At 49.6% G+C, this 24,300-nt stretch overlaps 2 protein-coding genes across 4 annotated transcripts; one reads left to right on the forward strand and one right to left on the reverse strand.

Moving 5' to 3' along the window:
* The first annotated feature begins 16,667 nt into the window (after window positions 1-16,667).
* On the forward strand, window positions 16,668-19,361 carry DND1 (DND microRNA-mediated repression inhibitor 1). 2 transcript variants are annotated; one of them, XM_039385256.1, is made up of 4 exons: window positions 16,668-16,903; window positions 17,061-17,522; window positions 18,118-18,527; window positions 18,775-19,361. In XM_039385256.1, exons 1-4 carry the CDS (start codon window positions 16,729-16,731, stop codon window positions 18,820-18,822), a joined length of 1,095 nt encoding a protein of 364 aa, XP_039241190.1. In that variant the 5' UTR covers window positions 16,668-16,728; the 3' UTR covers window positions 18,823-19,361. The 2 variants fall into 2 exon arrangements, with proteins under 2 accessions (XP_039241190.1, XP_039241191.1); XM_039385257.1 differs by having other exon boundaries at window positions 18,118-18,392.
* Window positions 19,362-21,197: 1,836 nt separating this feature from the next.
* WDR55 (WD repeat domain 55) lies at window positions 21,198-23,884 on the reverse strand. Of its 2 annotated transcripts, XM_027736688.2 has the most exons (8): window positions 23,861-23,884; window positions 23,638-23,783; window positions 23,444-23,544; window positions 23,286-23,373; window positions 22,968-23,147; window positions 22,786-22,885; window positions 22,532-22,701; window positions 21,199-22,026 (listed from the first exon to the last, which is right to left on the reverse strand). In XM_027736688.2, exons 1-8 carry the CDS (start codon window positions 23,879-23,881, stop codon window positions 21,702-21,704), a joined length of 1,131 nt encoding a protein of 376 aa, XP_027592489.1. In that variant the 5' UTR covers window positions 23,882-23,884; the 3' UTR covers window positions 21,199-21,701. The 2 variants fall into 2 exon arrangements, with proteins under 2 accessions (XP_039241196.1, XP_027592489.1); XM_039385262.1 differs by lacking the exon at window positions 23,861-23,884 and having other exon boundaries at window positions 21,198-22,026; window positions 23,638-23,835.
* Window positions 23,885-24,300: the final 416 nt, after the last annotated feature.

The raw sequence follows: 24,300 nt of genomic DNA on the forward strand, positions 1-24,300 counted from the left end.
CCTTGCCCGGCTGGTTCTGCCAAAGACCTGCCCTTTCTGCTTCAGAGCTCCGTTGTTAGGACGTTCCAGAGAGAGATGCTGCTTCCTCTGACACAAAATGGTCTCTTCTCAGAAAAGTTGCAGCCAGTCAGCCTCACCACTTCCTTTCTCTGAACATAAATAAGTAAACAAGGAAGCACAGCAAAGTGGTGAGAATGTTCTGCCTGCCACATATAAGTCAGCTCCTATGGACCCTGTGTGCTTGGAATTGCATATATTAATGTTCTTGTATTTACAGACTCTGTACAGCATAAAAATATTGCTGTGTTATCTGCATAGACCTGGGTTACTCCCTGTGCAAGTTTACCCCTCCAAAGAAGAAAATGTTCACTTAAGAGAAACTTCTATTTACCTCACTACCTGAAGTGTCCAGTACATTTCTTTGATTTGTACTGCAATAAAAGGTTATTGTTGGAATTGTGCAGGAGGAATTCAGGACTCATGGAATTATGGTCAGAATTCCTTCAACTAAGGAATCACTCACTGAAACTAAAAAAAAAATAATGGACAAGTTTAGATGGCAAATTATTACATTGCCATTGTTCCAATGCTTTATTTTTCAGCTACCTCTTATGAGCATTTCTGTGCCTGAAAAAGAATCTACAAAACCATAAAATTATCAGAGGGTCACGAGAGACTTTCATCTGTCATGTACAGCCAATTCAGGCACCTTCCTGTCTGGAGGTCCTTTTGGTGAGATTACACTGAGTAATTACAACAGGCCTGGTTTTTAAAAACAGAATATTCATTCTCTCTTTTCTTCTTGTGATGGTGAGAATGCTCAGATCACTACTAACAAGTGCTCCACTAGGCTGCACAAAAGGTGATAATCTGTGCCCCGTACTAGTTACAATAGGTGCATAGTCCTAAAACACTGGAAAGTTTCTCTTCTTTCTATAATGATCAAAGAAATGCTTATTAGATGCTCCCTTGCTTCCAGTCCCTGAGGACCTTCTAACCCTGGATCTGTAATCTGCAACTACGTTGCATATGAGTGCACATATTTGAGATCAGATCTTCATGGTATTCAAATAAGAGCTTTCCTTTTGAAATCCACAGGCTGATATAAAGTAGCTTACTCCTTTTTCTGGAGATATTTTGGTCCCAGCTGTTCCCAGCAGTGCAGCATTTCTCAACCCCGTGACACAGCCGTGTTTTCTGGGTTCTTATCTGAAGTGATGTGAATCATCTGAGGCGTGTCCTGACAGTATCACAGAAATATCATCACCTTCAGGTTTGGGGATGAAACAGGACTAAATGAACTCCTGCCAAAGAATCCTGAAAGGAGAAGTTGCTCTCCTGGTGCATTGTCAGCAGTGGTGAGGGGGAGGTTACACGACTCCATCTCGGACATCCCAACACATCCTCTGCATTTCAGAGAGAGACAAGTTTCTTACAGCACAGGGACAGGAAGAAGCCTGTGCTATAATTTCTAATTGTTCATTCTAATACAGTGTTTCATTACCTTTAATCTGATTTCTATTCCAAATTGTCTTAGTTTAACAAGATTACAACTCAGAAACTGAGAAACTTGTGTGGAAGTGTGGAAAAGAAACAGCTTTTTATTAACAAAATCTGAATAAACAACAAATGGTGCAATCAAAAACTTTCAGGAGAAACAAAACGAAGTCCCAATTCCCCAGGTGGGGGAAGAAACCCAGGGCAAGCTGGGGAGGGGGTGGGGGAAAGGCAGGACTGTCCCAGCAGTTCAAAAGCCGCTCTCAGCCACGTGTGCTCGCAGCCAGCAATGAAAGAGTCTTTTTTCCCACAGGCAGACTTGAAAGCAGAATCCCTCACTCTGAGATGGGTTGGTCTCTCTCTCTCAGTTGTCCTCCGTGAGGAGGAGTGTCATTTGTACTAATATAAAACTCATTAGCCTGGCCAAAATTTATTCTGGTGACGTTATAGAGGAATTGCAGCATCATTTACTCTGATGCTGAGCAAGGAGAAAAGCAGTCACCTCTAAAGTCAATCTAGTCCAGAGAGCAGCTAACACAGAAGTTCTAACACATGCATCTCCTCATTGTTTGCTTGGATCCTGTCTCTGCCCCGTGAGTACATTACAGCCACATGCACATTCCAGGCAGCTTACAAAGCCCAGCTGCACATGCACTTGAGCTTTGTCTTTCTCTGCAACTTCTTTTGCAATGTTACAAACACATCAGATGTGGTGGCCAACAGAGGCTTTCTGAGGAAACACTTGAAACACCCCTACATTTGAATTTGCAGCGATACTCCCAGACCAGTGTAACCACTTTAAACTGCACTTCCAGCCTATGTGTGTGTTTGAAGATGCCAGTGGGAAATGTTCAACTCACCATGCATGAGTGACGACCCCCAGTCCCAACCAGACTGCTCTTTTCTCTTTTATTTGCTCCTCTGTTCACTCTTCTCACTTGTTTGTTATTCCTCTTTCTCTCTTCACTGCTGTTACCTCCAGAATTATCACGTTCTCCCACATGTTCCTGTTTCCCCCTCAGCTTGGAGAGGCAATTTCAGCACGGCTGGTCCCTGAGAATGGACATCAAGAGAGAAACAGCTGAATGTCCACAACTGTGCCAGAATCTTTAGTCAGATTTGGGTGGGAGCGTAAGGGAGGATGTCTGGGAAGCCACCACATGGGATTTGTTTGGAGGAAGACAGGTAGACTCGAGCACTGGGGCAATTAAGTGAACCCCAGCCAAGCAGACAGGGCCACTGAGGGTTCCTGGGGCAGAATGTCAGGTTTGACAGGACACATGCAGAAATTTGGTGATGATTAGAGGAAATCCTAACTGTCTGCTGGGACTGAGCACATGCTTTGAATCTTAGGAGTTCAATTTTATATTTCAAGAAATGAAATAGGCAGCACAAGACACATCTGTTCTATAACATAATTTGTTATATAATTCAGTTGGCAATCTCATCAAGTGGGTTTTAAACTCTTAGATTTTCAAATGCTGAGAAACATTGATATTGCAGCTATTATCAGGTGCATACATTTCCACTGAGACCTTTTTTTTTTGCACTCTTTTTACAAAGTTGGTGTTTTAAAGGCATTTTATACCCTGCAGTGGCACAACCTTCACATAAAAAATGTGTCTCCTCGACAGCAGCTGCCAATGGTACAGCTCTTCTGATGCAGTGATGGTCTGGTGACTGATGTTTGAAAATGTGAGAGTCAAACCATTTTAGGCAACGCAGGGGGGAAATTCACACTGCTCACATTCTGCTGCCTTCAAACAGCAACGATGTTTCTCATTTTCTCTCACCTCTTTCTGGCGGTGTCCTGCCCCTGTTTTAAGTGGAGTCAAGGGCTTGCTCTGAACAGCTTTCAGAATGGTTTATTTTTCTAGAATAACTCAGGTTACGTGTCTGTTTCCCCACTATTTGCTGTAAAAATAAGGTAAATAGTTAGAGATATTCTAAAAAAGAGTATTGTTTTCTCTGGTATATGACTTATTCACTCTGTTGGGGTCATAAATGGCATAATGTGTCTAGTTTGTTTAAAGATGCTGCCAAAAAACGCAGAGAAGCCCCAGCAAACCTCAGCAAAGACGTCTACTGAGGAAAGACTGAACAAACCCTTTGCTTAGTGTGAGAAAGGGAAGCTGGAGATGAGGGAAGGAAAAAGGAGGCAAACTTGGTGACTCTGGGGGACAGCAATGAGCTGCTCTTGTGACCTGTGAAAGGCTGTGCTCCCAAGGAAAGCTGCTGAAGCTTGAGAAGGAGGAACTGTGGACTGAGGAATTCTCCTGCCCAGAGCCTGGGCTGGTCAGTGCAGCTCAGCTCAGTTCATCCAGTGCCAGCTGTGCTGTGACACTGAAGGGGCCAAAAGCCCAGCTGGAAAGGAGGTTGTGTTTTGGATACGAGACTTCTCTGCTAATACAGGATTTGCCAGGCACAGAACTCCACCAGTGAACACACTGGCTTTGGATTTGAGTGTGTAAGTTTGACAGAGTTAAGGGTGAAGATGAAGAAAGTTAAAACCACACCCCTCAGTCTGGAGTAACTGCTCCGATCCTCCCCGCCTGGCACAAAGCACAGGATTCCTCCTGCCAGCTCCAGGAAAGACTCTGCCAAGGGGGCAGTTGGCAAGACCTTGGCCCTGCAAGGCTCCAGTCACCCCCAGGGCTCTCGTCCACTGGCCCAGCTCCCTTTTGCCATAAAGCTCCTGCTTTAGCTCCCAGCTGGCCCCTGGCACTGCTGTGTCCCTCAGAATTGGGCTCTGCTGGAAATCAGCATCCCTGGGAGCTGCTATTCCCAGATGGAGCTGAAGCCCAAGGTATTCCCATTCAGTGCTTCCATAGCAAGCTTTGCCTTCCATCTGCTTTGCCTTCTTTTATTTTCTGGTGGGGTTTTTTTGGTGCGTGTTTATTGAAGCAACTCAAAAAACCCCAAAACTGTTCTTTTGCAGCAAAGACAACTGGACAGCAATAAAAATGGCAATTTTTATTTCATCAAAGTTTTTTAAAAAGCAGTATTTCAAGTCTATCCACCTATTCTTACAGCTAAAGAAATCATGATTATTTTAACTCAGCCTGTTTTTTGATATGTTCATCAAATGAACTATGGATACCCATGAACAGCTTCTTGGCTCTGACATTCAGACTGTAAATGATCTTTTTATTTAAACAGGCAGTTGTTTTAACCCAAACAAAGCCAACTCTATAGAAATTGCAGAGTTACACTGTAAACTGGTCGACAAGGTGGGATTTTGGCCACTGTACCCATCACAAGGAAGGCTTGTGGAGTGAATGCTGCAGTTGCAGGGCATCTTGTCCATTCACAAACCCAGAGTGGATTCTGGTCCTAGCAGGATATTTCCAATTCTCTAAATATTTCAACAGCTTACTGACCAATGAGAAAAGCATTTGTGATTTTGCAATGCTGAGACAAAGGAAAAAAGCTCCAACAGCTTTTACGCTGACGTGCTCATTTCAGACCTTCACGGGTAAAGATTTTGCCAATCCTGAAAGTTTTTGAGAGCGAATTTCACAGATCAGAAAATAGATGTCTGGGAGGAAAACAAGCTGCTGGTAACCAACATCGCCTGGGGTACAGTTTTGTTTTTAATGTTAGTTTAGTTTTCAATATTTATGTTCCTCTCTGTGACTGGCTCAGAGTTTCCAAGGAGCTGAATTCTTGAACATCCCATGCTTCTCAAATTTTCGGGGTCACCTTGTGTTCAAAATGTGTATTCATAAGTGTATTCATAATAGGAGACATTTTTTCTCAGAAATATGGATTTTGCTTATATTTTAAATTGTACACATGTACTGTACTATGAATGGACTTCCAGCAATCTCAGAGTTCTGCTCAGGGTCCAGCTGAGGATACTGGTGATGATGATGATTAAGGTGATGAATTCATTGGGCCACCACTTCCACCTGGGTTCAAGGATAGTGATGACCATAACGCCAACGATAATACAGAGGAAGATAATGTAAGTAATTTGTTCCTCTTTAATGTTTTAACACTGGGTAGACTCTGATTTGTATGTGTGCTCTTCCTGTATGATCAAATTTCCAGGTGAAATATGACATTCTCGAAATGCAGAGTTGCTGTTTCTTCTTAATGATTATTCATTGCATGAAAATAATTGGTTTTGTTTCAAAATACCAGGATTTAAAACAAAAAAATATGCGTGTCAATCTCAAGGGAAATTCATCGTCAATTACTAAATATTGTTTACTTTTTTGTTATGCTACGAAAGAACTAGATAAATATTTTATACTTATATTTTAGATGGTTTATTTTCCAAAGCATATGTATAATTTTTTTACAAGAGAAAGAGGAGGCAGAGGTAGGTTTGAATCCAGGGAGAACAGAGCCAGAACTGTTTTGAGAAAATGAACTGTGGTAACTTATAGAAGAAATAGAACCTTTACTCGAAGTATCCCGGAATGCCCAAACAAGGAACTTAAAAAAGTCCTAGAAAATTCACTAGGGATGTACTCAGACAAAGAAGATGTCAACTAAATAAAGATAAAAATAAAGAACAAGATAAAATAAAGAACAAACGTAACAGTTTTGGGTGGTGGAACACAACAATGCTGTCCCTGCTCAAGAACTGAGGTCAAGATGATGAAGACGCCCCAGAAAGACAAAAGAACTTCCAGGGGTGTGGCTATGTAAACAACCTAATGAATATGTATAAAGGAAGCCAGAATATCTATTGAATATGTAAAGAGTGTGTGTAATAAAAAGCTCTGTCCATCTGTCACTTGGCATGTTTTATTAGAAGAGCTCTCCTCCCAGTGTCCCACATGCTGAAAAGAAGAATTCCATTTTTAACATCTACAAATTGGCATTAAGAAGTTTGTTTCTGGTTAAGAAGTTTGTTTCTGGTATCATTTTTGGCCTCCCAGATGGGACAGCTCTGCCTGACCTGCCATGGATCTGAGGGATCTCTGGATCTTCCTGCCAGCACCAGGACTTTCCTGGAGAAGACCACAGATCCCTGGAGCAGTCTGGGACACAGGTAAGATCCCAGTTGACAATAAGGCATTTTTTGGGGAATGCTGCCCATATAAGACGTGTGGATTTTCCAGTGCATTGGGTGGGTTCTTTGGTGTTTGGCTTTGTTTTATTGATTGATGTTGTTTTGCATTTGTATTTGTTTCTGTACTGTAACATTTTGGGTCTGCTGTTCAGAGATGGGTAGCGGACAACCCGAAGGGGACATTTTGAAAAAGTCCCCACTTGGCTGCATTTTAGGAAGACTGATGAACCCCCCGGGGAACAGCTACCAGGGAGAAATGAATTAAGTATTGTAATCAAAGGTAGCCATTATGGAACATTGGTTCCCACCTTAAAAACAGCATTCATTGTAACAATGTGTGTTATAATTCAAAGCGGGGTGAGGTTGTGGATGCTGACACGGTTTTCACTTTGCAGAACCATCTGGAATGGCAGCAAGATTGTGGTGTGAATCCACCCCTCTCGGACCCATTGGTGTGAACCCTGGAAAAGGAGAATCAAGGGAAGCAGTTAAAATGTTGTTTTTTCAACGCTTGGCACAGGAAAAATTTGTTCTAAGCATCTCCCTGATAAGGAGGACGAGTTAGATCTCATGGTTGGCCCCCCTCGCAGGTTGGGTGGGGGAACAGATAATCAAGATGCAGAAACCAATCTTGCAAGGGAACAGGCATGTGAAGAGGCAGATTTAGCACGTCCAGAAGAAAAGGTAGAGAGAATGTGTCAGAGAGAGAAGAGAATTTCAGTCCAGTTGCAGGAAGAACTAGAGCTAGACAAAAAGGGGTGGTAGTGGCTTCCCCTCCATGAAATAACCCAGACTAAATGGCAAAAGCATTCAAAATTATGATTAAAACCCAGGATTTGGACTAGAAGGATATTGATGCCGTGTTAGAGGTGTTGTTTGATAGCATGGAGAAAGAAATGGTTGTTAAAACTAGGAGGAGTTTTTTGGAAGAGCAGATTTTGATGGGTAACATACAGATTATGCTGGACACTAAAGTGGTTCACAGTGTTAGATTTGAAAAATGCCTTTATCAGTATCCCTTTGAGTTCTGAAAGTCAAGAGCTTTTTGCTTTTGAATGGGAAAACTCAAACACAGGGAGGAAAAACCAGCTGACTTGAATGGTCCTCCCACGGGGTAGGGGGGTAAAAGAGCCCCACAATATTTTGGAAATCAATTGGCAAAAGAACTGGAGGACTGGACAACTCAAAATCCTGGTGGAGCCTTGTTACAGTAAGTGGATGACATTTTGACAGGCACCGAAACTAAACAGCAGCGTTGGGATCAGGCTGTGGCAGCACTGAATTCCCCCGGGATGGAGTGGATACAGGGTATCAAACCCCAGAGCGTGGGTAGCTGAGAGCACAGTAACCTACCCCGGGGTTTGGAAACCCTCCAGGGGCAACGGAAGCTGGGATGGGAACAGAAAGAAACAATCCCTCAACGCAGCCACAAAGGGGGAGAGAATTGTGGGCATTTCTCAGGATGGTTGGGAAATGTCCACCGTGGGTCTGCCATTAGGGGTTGCCAGTACAGCCACTGACAGCTCAGAAGGACTGTAAATGAACTAATTAATATGTGTTAAGAATATCTAATGAATATGTAGACAGGGTGTGTAACAGAAAGCCCTGTTCACCTGTCATTTGATTAGAGGAGCTCTTCCCCAAACCTCCAGCATGCTGAATAAAGAAAAATGCCCTTTTTAACATCTACAAATTGGTGTTAAGAAGTTTGTTTCTGTTGCTTTTCAGTAACTGAAGGCTTTTTTTCTTTTTTCCTTTTCTTTTCTTTTTTTTTTTTTTTTTTTAATTTGTTTGTGGGGACTTTTTGTTTATTTTGATTTATTTGGGTCTGGGGTTTTTTTTTTCTGTTCTGTACTGGCTGATGGGTCACGAACTACTTCATGTTTCAGATTTAAACTTTTAGAATTAAAATTACATCTTCCAGAGAAAGTTGAGCACTTTTTATGTGTTTCTTCCTGTTTGACTGTTATCCCCTGTATAATGTAACACATTGTGATGTTTAGACATTAGTTTCAGGTAGTTTTATTACAAGTGATTTATAAATAGCAAGGTGTGACACTGAAAGAAATGTGAAGACAGACACTGAAGTGTCTGAACTGCGTGCTCTGAAAATTTCCTACAACTGCCTATTTTTAACTGTTCTGCAGAACTCCCACTTGTTTCCCCTCCCATATCACTCTTTAATTTATCCAGGTTCAATAAAGCCTTTGAGCTCCTGGACATTTGTGTGAACCAGATATAAGATACCAAGTCTGGGAAGAAACAGAACAGCTCTTTATTATAATTGTTTTTCTTTCACACGGTTTGGTCAGTTGGTTGAGTTTTGTTTGGTTTTGTTACGGAAGGGTGCAGATGTCACTGAGCTGAGGTTCTGGGAGCAGATTTTCTTTCTCAGTCTCCATGTACTGTTCTGTTGGACATTGCTGGGTTGTGAAGTTCTGGTGATTACAAACCTCTCACATTCAGTCTTCAGCCTGCAGTCTTCAACACAGGGAGCTGTTCATCCAAACACCATTTATAAGCTGCCTCTGTAAGCACATTGATTCAGAACACGTTTTTTAAAGTTACCAAAATCAGGAGAGAGGCTTAATTTTGGAATTAACAAAATGTGGTAGACTATTAAGTTGGAAGTATGAAAAAAATTGCCATTTAGAGCTCTGGACATGGCACATTTTCAATCTCTGAATGAGAGGGGAACTAGAGAAAGGGGATCTCCAGAATTTATTCGTTTACTAATGAAACCCTGAGGACTAGACATAGGAATAAGAAAAAGACTTTTTATATGGGTAAAACCTGAAACTGTTTTATGCTTGTTCCTGAACTATTGTGCAGCAAACACACAACTTTGTGTGATGCAGAATTGATTTTGTCAAAAGTCTTGATTCTTCTACCTCCCTCTTACTGACAAATAACACGACTGAAGGGTCATGTCCAAGACGCCCTGATGGGTCACACAAACCCTGTCTGTCTGTGCTCACGTGTGTACTCTGGGTACAACTGTGCTGGGCTTGGCTTCTGGAGATGTTGGATGGGTGTGTTTTGACCCTCCAAAAAATTAATATATTAACAGTGTCAGTCAGCTCTTTGACCCAAAAATATTCTGCCCCATTTAGTAACTTAATCAGTTGGTGGAGCCATATAATCCTGATTACAGTTATTTTTTTCCCTTTAGAAAAAAACAGCTATTGTCCAGCATCAGCTGAAAAACACTTTTTCAGTTCACTTCATTAACATCTTCATGCAATTGCTAATCAGAATAAGAGCCTTAGGCACTGCTTATGGCTCTGGGCTCAGTTCTGACAATTGAGCCTTGCCTAGACAGGCACGTGTGGTACAAACTGATGGGTCAGCACAGGGGGGAACTTGTTTTCTGCACCACCTGTTTAATGAAATTACTCTTTCAGGTGGTTTGAGAAGCAAAAAAAATCTGGTTTGGTATTAAGAGATATGAACTGAAAATTTCTATGAAGGAAGTTATAAACCTTTATATAACCAGGGTGAGCATGAGGAAAAAGAGAAACCCTGCCTAATTATAATAAGATGGGGGAAATCGTGAATGTTGCAAGATTCCAAAGATGCTTTAAAATGGACGAATGGAAAATGGGAAATTCCCTTTCATGCAGTAGAATACCTGCAGCTGTTACTGTTGTCCAAATAAATATCAGCGGATTAAAATCGATACAAATATATTTATGTATTTCTCTTTTATCTCCACCCCGTGAATAAAATTGGAGATCATGCAGAAGATTCAGTCTCATTTTGCCATCTAGTGGCAACACTTCGGTTTGCTGAGATACATTTCAGAAAAGCGAGAGGGTGTTAGAAGGGTAAGAGCTACTAATTTCTTGGAATAATCAGTTATTGGTCAAGATATTCAAAAGCCTAATTACATTTTATAGCAGCAGTGCACAAATAGGCACATTGCTAATGTGGATTTCCACTTGAAGGTACCATTTTTTGAGGTAATCCAGGTGTGTTTCTTCATATCTTTATGAATCTGGACCACTAGTGAATTTTTGCCTCGTGGATGTGAATCATTAATTTCCCTTTCCACTTTTTCTTGGATTTTTACCAAGATGGTGGTGTAGCTAAACATCTTATCTTTAGAAATATAAAGGACAACTCGAGGCAGACTGGCTGGACAACCTATTTTTTTCTCCCTAGGGAAAAAGGACAAAACTTTTAAACTTTTTTTTTTTTTTTAAATTATTATTATAATTATAATTTTGTATTCAATTTACATTTCTTTGGTATGATTTTTTTTTTTGTGTGTCTGTACTTCAAGGTTTATAGTATTAATTTTTTTCCTTTTCCCATAGTTCTGTGAGATATTGTTCATTGTCTGGACCTCGAAGATCCCATGGTACTGCTTCTTCATGTTTTTCTATGAAGAAAAGCAGGAATAATAAAGCAGTCTGAAGACTTTTAGGATCACATTGATCTGCACCATCCTTATGCCTCCTTCCAAAGTGAATCCTACAGGCTGTTTGTTGATCTCTCCTCATTGCAAGAGCTTTGAGAGCTGATCTGTTACTTGCAGGAGCTCAGCAAGGAAACACAAAAGGTGCTTTGGATTGTGCATTCGGACTGTGGAATGTCAGAGAAGATGCAGAGCCTGTATAAGGGGCAATATGGAATAATTCAGTATAGCCCAGCAAGTGACAGTGTTGTGAAGGGTTTGGAATTGTTCTTTGAGGTCCTGGACAGTGGGGCTGAATTCCTCTGCTAGAAATAAATAACACTGTCCCTGAAGATGAGGGTAACCCAGGTTCTTGTTAATAGATCCCTTGGGTCGGATTAGAGTGAAACAGCACTGAACGACCAATCTTTATAAAAATATAAAATATATATAATATATAAATTTGTAGGGTTTATTTTAGAACAGTTTGGTTGCAGTGGAAAGCAGGTATGTAGCCACTTCGGTTATTAGCTATAGTAATGCAGCAATATAAACATATAAAAATAACACTTAAGAACACGTATAAGGAAAAGAAAGAGGGAGGGTAAGAGTAGAAGGATCTCACCGCACGTGTACCCAGTGAGGACACTTGATTGTAGTTTCGATGTCTGTGTGTCGAAGTGATGGTCACAGTCCTGATGCACCGGAGACGGGAGAAAGCCCACGCACAGCTTAGCTCGTTAATTTACGTTTGGGTTTAGGAGGAGGGGAGGGGAGTTTTGTACTGCGCCTCACTGGCAGCACTCATGGCCCATCGAAGGGGATGATAACGGCCCTACTGTAAATACGACTGTCCTGTGTGAATGCAACGCTCCTGGGGAGGCGAAGAGATCATCAGCACGATAAAACTGTCCCAGCTCTCAGCCTCGACCCCACTACCGGCCAATTTGTTTGGAGTTTGCTGTCATCAGCCTTAACAGTTCCATGTCTCTCACACACACCCGTGCTCTTAACCCTCGTTTTGTTATGCAGCAGAGATTTAGAGCAATGCACTCTCCTGCGCATCGGGAAAGTTTTTGAATGATTTCTTCATAGCAGATGTTTCTGACCCGTCAAAATTAGTCCTTCTTAGTAGGTACTGGAAGAAGCAGCAAGAAGCCTTCCAGCTGTCAATGCGAATAGTTTCAAACCCGGAGTATCTTTTTGGGACATTTTTATCTGGGGTCTAATGACTGGGCTGATGATTCTGTTATGACGTTCGGTGGTACTGCTGGACCTCTTGCAGGAACTCCTTGCCTTCCCCTCTGGCCCCCGCCTTGCCTTGCCTTGAGTACAAGTAGAAAAGATAGGCATGACCAAGGAGGGAAAGGCAGGGAAAGCAAGAGCAAGAGGGGAGGGAGGCACAGGGAAAGCAAGCCCCCCAGGCCCGCCCGGGGTGGAGCGGCGCGGGAGGGCGGTGCTGTGCCCTCTCAGACCACAGGGCAGGTGTAGGGAGACGGCGGGAGGAACAGATCGAGCGGCGGCGATGGAGAGGGAGGTGAGCGCCGTCGGGGCGGCCGGGACTGCGGCGGGCGGGGGGAGCGCGGTGCGGGCACAGCTCACCCTGGGGTGACCCTTCCCGCGGGGACAGGAGCCCCCGAGTCCCAGCTGGGAGCTCAGAGGGAATGGGCTCCAGTCCCGCTCCCGGAGTCATCATATCCCACACCTTCCCCCGGGGTGAGCCGGAGCCGGCGGGGTGCCCGACAGCCCCGTTATCACCGAGTGCTGGGGGGGAGAGCCGGGTCCTGCCTCTCCCTGCGACCCCACGCAGCCGACCTCTTGGCATTCACCGTTAGCGAGTGACCCTTTCCGTCCGGAGTATCTTTTTGGGACATTTTTATCTGGGGTCTAATGACTGGGCTGATGATTCTGTTATGACGTTCGGTGGTGTTGCTGTACCTCTTGCAGGAACTCCTTTCCCATTCTATATCTATAAAGGCCATCGGTTAGTTCCTAAAGCTTGTAAGAAATCACTTGTTACCGAGTTTATTTTGGTTGCTGGGACTTCAGCATCCCTGCTGTTTAATACCAGTCACATCTGTCCTTGATGGTTTTAGGGAGGTGAGGGGACCATCCATGACAGTGTAGGATGTAGACAGGAATGGTGAGTAGGAAGTTTAATTGCGATATTACCCTGCATTCATAATTCCACTCGTTTGAGGGACTATGAAGGACTAAACAGCACTCGCTGCTGGCTGATATATTTCAGGAGCCTGGGAGGAGCATTGTGACGTGTATGCTAGTTTTTGTTGTGCAAATATAATATTAGACCACTTACCCTCCACTAATTGCAAACTGAGTAAGTAAATTCCCTTTCTTTGGTTGGAGGTTGTGTTTCACGTGTTATAGTTATATTTCCCTCTGCCAAATTCATGCTATTAGGTGGAGCTCCTAAAAAGTAAAATAATACAAGTCAGGGTGGGACTAGCCCGGACAGGTTACCCCATTAAAAAGAAGGGAAAATCCACCACGCACTAATCCTGTGTTTTGTACTGCTGCTGTCAGGAGTTTCCCAAGCAAGTGGGCCACAAGGTTTAGTCAAAGTCAGAGGCACCGTTCCAATTTGGGGTAATTTTACCATTACAGATTGTCCTGGTTGCAATGCTGTCCGATGTTCCCTTTTAATGGAAGGAGGAGCACCTGATGCAGGTTTTGGAAAGACAGCTCAGCTCACGGGGCTCCATGTGACTCCACACCGATTATTGAGTCGCTGAAGTGCTCTGGGGAGTCCAACATCCCACTCAGTCCCTGTAGTTTAACGATCAGTCCCTGTAGTTTAACGATCAGTCCTCAGTCCCTGTAGTTTAATGCTTTGTTAAACTCCCTTTGTGATCCCTTTCTCTGATTCCATTTGCATGGGGACAGTTCCACTGAATTTCTTCCTTGAATTCATCCTCATCTGGCCCATTCACGAACCTCTTTACATGACAAATTAGAGCCACTATCACTTGGGATGGAATCAGGAGACCTCAGCCAGTGTCTTTCCATCCTGGCCTTTGGGTACCCTGAGCAGGCCAGAGACTCCTTCTCCCCCGGGAGGGTGGATTGTGTCCTGCAGAGGGCCTGAGCGGCCCCATGGAATCCATTTGCCATGGAGATCATAAAGCTTTTCTTTTCCTGACATATAGGGGTGATGCTTTAGCAGGGTGATCTGATTATAATTCTAATCTACACTGAGGACATTCCGTGAGAACAGTGTCACAAGTTTTCCTGTTTAGGGGCCACCCTTTGCTCTGTGCAGCAAAATAAGTGGCTTCTTCATCAGCGTGACCAAATTTCTGATGTAACCATTCTCCCAATTGATACCATTTCTGATTTAGGGAGTCTTCTGTCTTTATGTCCCTGATTTTAGTTAATCCACCAATCTTTTGATTCCAGTTTATGGCTGGTTTGTTATCCTTGGCATGGGATTTAACCCATCCTATCTTGACCAGTGTTTTCCTGGCTATATTCAATAATAATTGCCAGTCTTGAGATCTCCAAATGGGAGATCTGTTTAATTCCCAATTCAGGGATTCCCACTGGCAGAGCCACTGTGTGGCTCCAGCCCAAACAGCACAGGAGCCCACAGAGATAATTCTTGCTCCGTTCTGAGTTGTTAGAAAAACTGCTCTTAACCCTCCTACTCATCCCTTCGCCCTCTTCTGCTGTTTGTTTGTGTTGATGTTTAATGCAACAGCCTTGTATTGTCATTTACCATTTACCCTTTTTGCTGAGGCATCAGTGAACCACATATCTTCTGTTGGCATCCCCTTAGCCAGGGGAGGTGCACCTAAAATTGGTGAGGGTTTAACAGGTTGCTGTAATGCCAATGGATGTGCATTTATAGTCATTTGTAATTTAGAAACTTTAGTAGGTCCTTCTGTTAATTCCATTCCTTCTGCAACTGCCTTTAGGTAGGAATTCATTTCCTGACTGTAGAGCTTTGTGCAACTCCTTCTGGGGGAGCAGAACCCTTTAAAATATATTCCAGCCAATTAAATTATCCTCTGTTTTGTACAGGCTGTTCCTGGTGTATTTTTCTAAGCTTGTTCTGCTGCTTGGACTAGAGAAGAAGGTCTCTTTTTCCATCACAATATCTCTATCCTGTCACTTCAAATGCAGGGAAACTAAATAGTAAAGGTCTCTTTGGTCCCTTGGGCCCAGTTTAAAACAGGTCACAGGAGGTCCCACGCTCTGCAAACCCCCATTCTGCTATAATGAGATTTTGGGGTGCACTGATCCCAGTGATTGAGATGGTTTTTAATTCCAGTATTAGGGTCTTGACTCATGTTCTCCTCATGTTCTGAGTTCCACAGTTTCCCCTTTTGTAACAGTGAGTACAGTGGGTGAGCAATGATAGAAAATCCAGGCACATGTTTTCTCCAATATCCTAAAGTTCCCACAGGCATTGTAATTCATCAGAGAACTTAGGATTTGGACTTATTCCATGCTTTTGTAAGTGGTCAGTGACATCACTTGCCATCCTGCTGACTATTTGTTGTGAATGAGTGTTTTAAGAGTGCTTAAAGAATCACCAGCAAAAGTTTTGGCAAAAAACAGGTTTAATATAATCTAAATTTAATATAAAACAGCATGACAAAGTTTGTTGGCAACATTCACTCTACTACTTACCAGGTGGTTAAAGGACACCAAGAAAAAGCAAACAAAAATTCAAAATCGATCAATCCAAACCAAAATAACCCCAAAAACTATCTGTGTGGAGACTGGGAGTAGGGAGAAAATGATAGAAAAGGGTAAGGATAAAAAGGAATATGGAGGATCCTGCTGTTGAGTCATAAGGTTTAAAGTAGACCCCTGTAGTCCAGGACAGCTCAAAGGGTCTCACTTTGGACCACTGTTTATAGGGCCAACAGACAGTGGGCTTTAGTCATAGGAATTTTCCATCCTGGCCCCAATTCAGGTCACTATCCTTCTTTGAAAGTTTGATAACAAAAATATTATTCCATTTCAATTGTTATTCAGGCAAGAAAAATATGTTTCCAAGTTTCCAAGGCTGTTTGTTAGACAGCCCCAGTTCCTGAGAACACACAGTGTTTCTGATAAGCTCAAAAGGAGCTTATCCCAGGTGCTGTTTGTCCAGGCCAAGGCCTAATGAACATTTCTCAGGTCATAGTGTGTCCTAGTGTGGTGTCTCCAGACTCTCCTTAATGTTCTCAAAAGCCTGAGGGGATGATGGGAGAAGAGAGCTGGTTTTCTGGGGCCCCAGTCTGGATTCTGGATTCCAGAATCATGGAATGCTTTGGGTTGGAAGGGACCTTAAAGCTCAGCTCATTCCACCCCCCTGCCACGGGCAGGGACACCTTCCACTAGCCCAGGTTGCTCCAAGCCCCATCCAACCTGGCCTTGGACACTTCCAGGGATGGGGCAGCCACAGCTTCTCTGGGAAACCTGTGCCAGGGCCTCCCCACCCTCACAGGGAAGAATTTTTTCCCAATATCCAATGTAACCTACTCTCTTTCAGTTTAAATCTGCTATGATGCAGTGGGTTACCTTGGCTCTGTGCTCCAGCTCCCTCTTGCAGCACCAGCTGCTGCCTGTGTGGCTTCCCAAGCCCTTGCAGGGCTGTAGGGGACTGTTGGTGACCTTGGGGTCTAACGAAGTTGCTGGACTGAGTCATGTGGAGCAGGCTGGGACAGGGGGCAGGGCCGTGTTGCTGTGTTGCAATGGCCGTGTTGCTCTCACCAGTTTCCTGAGAGCAGAGGGGTTCATTTTCTCCACCACGCATTGGCTGGCACCGGGTTGGCTGTTCCCTCCTGGGGTTGGGATGCTCCCAGCTGGGAGGTTGGAAACATTTCGCTGTGACAATCATCTCCCTCCTCAGAAGTGGACCAACAGCATCAACCAGGACAGAAAGACGTCCCTGCTCGCCTGGGAGAAGGAGACCGGCATCGAGCTGGTGCAGATCAACGGGCAGCGGCGCTACGGAGGGCCACCCCCAGGTACGTGAGGGGGGCCACCCCCAGGTACGTGAGGGGGGCCACCCCCAGGTACGTGAGGGGGGCCACCCCCAGGTACGTGAGGGGGGCAGCTCGGTGCCCTGGTGCCCCGTGGGCACGGCAGCTCTCCCCACGGGCCCCCCTGGCTGTGTGCCCGCAGGCTGGGTGGGTGACCCGCCGCCCGCCGGCACCGAGGTGTACATCGGGAAGCTGCCGCAGGACTTGTACGAGGACGTCCTGATCCCGCTCTTCCAGAGCGTGGGGAAGCTCTACGAGTTCCGCCTCATGATGACCTTCAGCGGCCTCAACCGGGGCTTCGCCTACGCCAAGTACAGCAGCCACCGCGGTGCCAGGGACGCCATCGCCGCCCTCAACCACTACCCGGTGCGCCAGGGCTGTGCCATCGTGGTGTGCTGGAGCACGCAGAAGCGGGAGCTGAGCGTGGACGGCCTGGCCGCCTCGGTGAGCCAGCAGGAGCTGGAGGCCACGCTGCAGAGGGCCACCCAGGGCATCCTCAGCGTCACCCTGCACGCCAGCCCCCGCCAGAGACAGGCCAAGCTCGCTGTGCTCAAGTACAGCTCGCACCAGGCTGCTGCCCTGGCCAAGAAAGCCCTGATGGAAGGTGAGTGGTGCTGTGGGATGCAGCTGGGGCTGGGCTTCCTGGTGTCCCTAAGGAAGGGTTGATCCCACCTCCAGGCTTGGCTGCAAGGTAACTTCAGCCTTGAGACACCCCTTGTGTCTTGTGGGATACCAGCTGCTCTTGGTGTGGTTGATCCCTTATATCTACAAGTCCTAGTGGTGGTGGGATGAAGAGGCTGCTGGAGGTCTTCAAAAAGTTGCCTGCTCAGAGCAGGAACATCACCAGTGCCATTCCAGGGTATCCAGAGTGTTGACCAAGTTATTAAACCCTCCCAATGGAGCTACCCTATCCCTCAGTATCTCTTAAACCCTCCTGATGGAGCTGCCCAACCCCCTCAGAGCTCCGTCTCATGATTGCACTGGGACACCCTTCCCAGACATTCAACTGGGACCTTAGACCTCCAGAGTCCTGTTTTGTACCCATTTGTGCCCCAGCTGAGAAGCATTTGACTTTGGCATCTTGCACCTTGTCCCTAAAGCCAGGCTGCCCCTAAAATCCTGGGGATCACTGCAGCAGATGCTGAGGGGTGGGATGGGGTGATGCTGGAGGGCAGGTGAGCATGTCCTGTCTCTTGCAGGGAACCTGAGGCTCAGGGGATCGGGGATGAGGGTGGAGTGGCTGCACCCTGACCTGAAGCAGAAGCTGCAGCTGTGGGAAGAGAGGGCACCAGCCAGCCAGGTGCAGGAGAACAAGAGCCTGGCAGCGCCCAAGCCACTGGCCCTGCCTCCAGCGGTGCAGAACATGTTGGACCACCTGAACACCCTGCGCAGGAGGCAATGCCTGGGGATGCCCCTGTTCCTCACTAAGTGCATCCGGGTGAACCCCAACGGGTGGCTGCAGTTCTGGTACCAGGTGCAGATCCCGGGGTACCCCATGCCCTTCAGTGGGTTCACGTGGGTCCGGCAGGATGGGCAGGGCCAGAGCAGGCACGAGGAGGCCAAGGCTGCAGTGGCGCTGCACATGCTCCGTCTGTTAGGTGAGCCTTTGGTGAGTCCTCCCGTGGTGTCTGTGCCAACCCCCCACCTTTCCCAAAGTCCCGGAGTGTCTCCTGGGAGTGTGGAGTGTGTGTCTGGGGGGAGAACTCAGCCTGGCAGGCAGGGCTGAAACACTGTCCACCCCCTGCTAGACGGGCCCCTGCTGGCTCTGAGCTCTGGGTGGGATTCCTGGTTGGAAGCAGAGGGTGCAAGAGGAGGGTTTGGGGTGAGAGCAGAGCCTGACGCTCCCCTCTCCACAGCAGAGTCCCAGCTGGCATAAGGAGCTGCTCTGCCGGAGCCACAACTGAGCCTGAGTCACCGGTGCTGCAGTGCTGCCAGCGTGTCCGAGCCCTGCCGGGGCCTCGGCCCTGTTCCAGCTTTTCTTTGGGTTTGTTTGCATTGGTTTCGGAGCTGGCTCTGGAGGATCAGGGCTGCTGTCCTGGTCCCCAGCAGCCGCCCTGTCCCCAGCCAGCTTTTGCACTGTTTTGGGCACGTTGGTTTTTCTGCCCAGTTTGTCTTGTTTTACATTGGTTTATGCTGAGGTGGAGGAGCCCAGTGCATGTCCTGGAGGAGCAGTAGCTGCTTGGAAAGGCTGCCAGTGTTAGATGCCAGCACGGTGGACGTGTGGACGAGGTGAGGACAGGGCCACACACAGGGACCATCCTGGTGCCCATGGATATTCTGTGGGCTGGAGGAGCTGCTGTCCAAGGGAGTGCCTGTGGGCTGTTTGCTGTTGCACCATGTCCAGGAAGCAGCCGTGCTCATTCCCGGCTGTCCATGAATGATTCCTCAGGACTGGGAGGTCCAGCCACATGTTGTTCATTTGGGATTAAAGAATTCTGTACCAGCTGTGTCACATCATCTTTCCCTCCCGCATCCTCGGCTCCCTGCCTGTCCAGTGTACCTTGGTGCTCTCCCCCCACAGCAGCAAGGGCAGGGAAAAGGACAGGGTGGGATTTGGAGCCTCCACAGCCTGGTGGGCTGCTCATCAAACCAGACAGGGTCCCCTCACACCCCCACTTTGGGAGGGGTCCCCTGTACTGGTGCAGTCCTGGCACACAGACAGTGAGGCCAGGGGTCTCCAGGCTGAATTCCACCACCCCCCTGAGTGGGATGGGACAGGTGGCTGCTGGGGGTCCTGGCTCCTCCCTGAATCCCTCCAAGGCCCCACTCACTGCAGGATGTGTGCAGTGATGGCGGGGCCAGACCCGTCCTTGAAGCCTTTCCTGCATTCCCAGCCCAGCTCCAGGCAGGTGAATCCTGAATGGGGCACGAGGGCGGTGGGAGACCCAGGACACGATGGTGCTGTGCTGCTTCTCCCCAGCCCAGGAGGGACAGCAGGGGTCTGTGTCCCAGGGTGGGGTCCCAGAGCTATCCCAAGGTGTCCTCTGTGTGTCCTGAGGGGTCCAGTGTCCACCCTGGAGGGTTCCATATCCATCTTGGGGGGACTCTCTGTCCTTTCTTGAGGGTCTGTGTCTGTCCCAGGGGTCCCGGATCCTCCAGGTCACCACGTTGCCAGTTCCACAGAACTAACATTTAGTGGAATGTTGAGAGAATCAATCAAGAGGCCCAACAGATTTCTGGGGCTCTGTGGCCGCCTTAAGTAACAAATTGTAACACTCTTCTGAATAATTTTATATCCTGGCTAATAGGGTAGTACCTGTATCCCCTGTGCATCCAGGGCCATATTCCAGAGCGGCAGTAAAGCAACGCCTGTTCCTCCATTGGTATTAACGAGTTTCGTTTCTGATTTTCAGCTACAGCTCCCCCAGCTCCAGCAGCACCTCTGGCCTTGTCCAGTCCCATCCCAGCAGGTGCAGCCTCAGCTGCAGTCAGATTCCAGTTCTGGAGGTGGTCCTGGTCCCTCTGCCCCCAACCCTCCCCACTCACGGCACATTGTGATGCACATCTGGACCTACCAAGTCCCTTTGGCAGCACCCAAGTTCCATCCTCCTTTTTTTTTGGAGACCCCCAGGATCCTCCAAGAGCCTCCTGGTGCACCCTTAGGTGCCTGTTTGTACTCCCTGGAGATCTGTCTGGCCCTCCTGGGGCAGGGCGCTCACCTGCTGAGGCAGAGCAACACCACGGGCACAAGGCGCTGGGAAGTGAAAGGCACTGGGTTTATTTGTAACAGAGAGAATGTCTAAATTAGTTAACAAGGGCTAATTGCCGCCGGGGACAGCAGGGCAGGAAAGGGAGGGACCTGTTTTGCCCAGCCCAGGCACCCCAGGACCCCAGGTCAGCCCCGCACTCGTGAGAATTGTCCTGCCTCACCCTTCCCCCCCTCCCCCCCCCCCGTCCCAGGAGCCCCAAATACACCAGCAAACCCCAGAATTACCACCACCCCCCCCGAGCTGCATCCCCACCAGGGGTACCCAGCCATATCCCCCCATATCTCAGAGCCACCCCATCCAGCAGGGATCTTCAATCATGACACTTTCCCCCCCAAGCCCCCTCCACTACAGCCATGTCCTCCATCCCTGGGTCACCCACACCAGGGACTTTGTTGTGACCCCCTCCCCCGAGTCACTCCCACCAGGGACCCCCATCCACATCCCCCCCCATCTCAGGGCCTCCCCATCCACCAGGAACCCCCAGCCCTGTCCCCCCCCATATCTCAGAGCTCCCTCATCCACCAGAGACCCCCATCATGACCCTCCACCCCTTCCACCAGGGCTCACGTCCTCCCCAGTCCCTCTCACCCCAGCCATGTTCCCCCCTCCCAAGGACCCCCAGCAGGTCCCTCCTATGTCAGGGACACCCCCCCTCTCTTGGGACCCTCAGCCACCCATCCCAAACTTGCCCCCAGTCTGGGGCCATCCCCGGGGCTCCTCGCACAGGGGCCTCTAAACCCCAAAACCGCATCTGTACCAGGGAATGTTGCCCACTGCGGGGCAACATTCCCCTGTCCTGTCCTGTCCCGTCCCGTCCCGTCCTGTCTTGTCCTGTCTTGTACTGTCCCGTCCCGTCCCCTCTGCTCCTTTAAGACACCGCCCACCGCCCAACTTGAGTGGCAGCCCTCGCAGCCAATCAGAACGCCCTCGCCCCGCCCACCAACGCTGTAGGATACGCGCTTGGCCGCGCCCTGTGGGCGGGCACTCCCGGAGACCGCAGATCTGATTGGCCGCGCAACGCGGAGAGGCGGGGCGGCAGCGCTGAGGGGGCGGCTCCCCCGGCGCGGGGCCATTCAGTCACTGTCGCTGTCACTGTCGTTGTCGCCTCCCCCCGCCGCCGCCTCCTCGGGCTCGTCGCGCAGGTCGGCGAAGAAATCCTCCCCGCTGCCCACCGCCTTGCTGCTGAGGGCCCGCAGCGGCCCGCCCCGCTTCTTCTTGCGGCGATAGTCGTCGACCACGAGCGAGCGCAGCGCGGACACGTCCCAGAACTTCACCTTCTGGTCGTGAGCGCTGCTGGCCAGGAGGGTCCCGCCCGGCCCCACGGCCAGCTGCTCGATGGGCTCGCCCAGGTGCTGCCCCACGCTCCCCACCACGCGGTTCGGCAGCACGTTCACGGCCCTGGTACCGCGAGACGAGGTGAGGGCCGGGGGGGGGAAATGGGGCACCACGGGCCCGTCTACCCCCCGCGACCTGTGTGCCGGGCAGGGCTGAGCCCGTCATACAGCCTCCCCATCCCCTCCCACCCCATCCCCATCCTGCACCTCCCCATCTCCATCCCACTCCCCACAATCTCTCTCCATCCCATCCCATCCCACCCCCTTCCCATCCTATCCCCATCCCATCACAACCTATCCCACCCCCAATTCCTCCCCACTCCTCCCCATCCCATCCCACCCCCCACAATCCCTCTCCATCTCATCCCACCCCCTCCCCGTCCCACCCCATCTCCATTGCAATCCCCTCATCCCATCTCCATTCCACCCCCCTTCCCTCTCCATCCCACTCCCCAAAATCCTTCCCCATCCCACCCCATCTCCATCCCACTTCTCCACAATTCCTCCCCATTCCACACCTCCCCATCCCTCTCCATCCCACCCCACCCCGTCTCTCCACTCCCCCTGACCTGATGACCCCGTCCAGGGACCCCACACACACGATGCTGTCCGTGATGGGCACCATGCAGTCGATGGACTCTGCCCTCAGCGCGAAGCGGTCGCTGGCGGCCCCAAACCCGTCCCAGTTGAAGAGGTAAATGGTGCCCTCACTGGAGCCACACGCCACTTTCCTCCCCCTCTGGGCATGTGAGGCAGAACAAGAAACTCAGAGCATGGACATGCATCCATGGCATCCTGATCCGCGTCAGGGGACAGCGCCAACCTTCAGCAGCACCACGGACGTCAGGTCCCCGTTCTGCGGCTCCGAGAGGAGGTCAAAGCGCCGCCTCTTCACGTTGTACACGCCCAGGGTGCCATCCCCGCTGCGGAAGGGACACACCGTGAGCAGGGGACACGGCACAGGGCGCTGCCTCCAGCGGACACGGGGAGCCCGACCCCCGGTACCTGGCGGTGAGCAGGATCTTCCCGTTGCCATCCACGGTCATGGCACTGATGTATTCCTCCTGCTGCCGGGCCTCCAGGATGGCATCGCCCCTGCGCAGGTCCCACACCTTCACCGCCCCGCCGTCATCGCCCGTGGCAAAGACGTGGTGGTCGATGGGCAGCACACAGTTGAGGGCCGAGCTGCAGAGAGCCCACGGTCATGGATCACACAGCGGGATAACCGCTCCCGGGGCACCGGGAACAACGCTCCAGGCTCTGCCTGCCCGCCTCCAGGAGGGAAGGGAAGGGGTCCGGGATGAGCCGCCTGTGCGGACTTACCCGTGGGCTTTGGGGAAGCGCGTTTCCAGCCGCCCCTCCTCCACCGTCAGGATGTGGATGGACTTGTCCTTGGACACGGTGAAAAGCTCTGGGGAGCCGCGTCAGTGCCCCCAGCCCCGCCGTGCCCCCCGGTGCCGCCCCACGCGCCCCGCACTCACTCTGCCCGTCCTGGGAGAACGCCACGTCCCGGCACGACTTGAGGTGATGCCCCGAGGACCAGAGCTGCCGGTTCTCCCCCTCGGTGCAGGAGTACGAGTACCTGCGGGCACGGGGAGTGCTCGCCGGGACCCGCGGGCGGTGCCGAGCGGTGCCCAGGGCCGGGACCCCTCCCCACGCCCCCGGCCCCACTCACAGGTACACATCGCCATCCACGTCGCCCGCGGCGAGCAGCGGCCGCTCTGAGTGCAGGGCGATGGCGTTGGCCGTGGCCTCGAAGCAAATGTCCTCGGGGGTTTCCCGCAGCCGCGGCTCCCGCGCCGCCGGCTCCTCCGAGGAGTCCTGGGGGCAGCGGGGCCGTGGGACCGGGGCCGTGGGGCTCGGGGGCATCGGGGTCCCGCAGCCCCACGCGTGCTCACCTCCTCCATGGCGGCCGCCATGGCACCCTGGGTTTTGCATGTCCACGCCCCTCGTTTGAATAACACCGCCTCTTTGTTTATGTAGGACCGCCTGCATTCCTCCAGCGCTGCGTGGACCGGCCCCGGCCGGGCGGGACTGCGGAGTGTCACCGGTTCAGGGTGTCACCAGCTCGGGGTATCGCCAGCCCAGGCTGTGGCCGGCACCCCCCAGCGAGTTCCAGCCCGTGGGCCCTTGTGGCCCCATTTCACCAGGTCTCGCCTCCTCCGCCTCCTTTTTTTCACTGTTCACCAGTGGCAGCCCCACGGGTTCCCCAGTTCACACCACGGGCCTCCTCTCGCTGCGTCCCAGGGGCACTTTGGTTCCTTTCACAGCCCGAGGGGCCCCAGCCCAGCCAGGAGTCACCATCAACACCCCTGCCCTTGTCCAGAGGGGCCATCCC

This window comes from Pipra filicauda, unplaced genomic scaffold, assembly GCF_003945595.2.
Source record: "Pipra filicauda isolate LSUMZ 115617 unplaced genomic scaffold, ASM394559v2 scaffold3_size10097308_pilon, whole genome shotgun sequence".
Lineage (NCBI taxonomy): Eukaryota > Metazoa > Chordata > Aves > Passeriformes > Pipridae > Pipra > Pipra filicauda.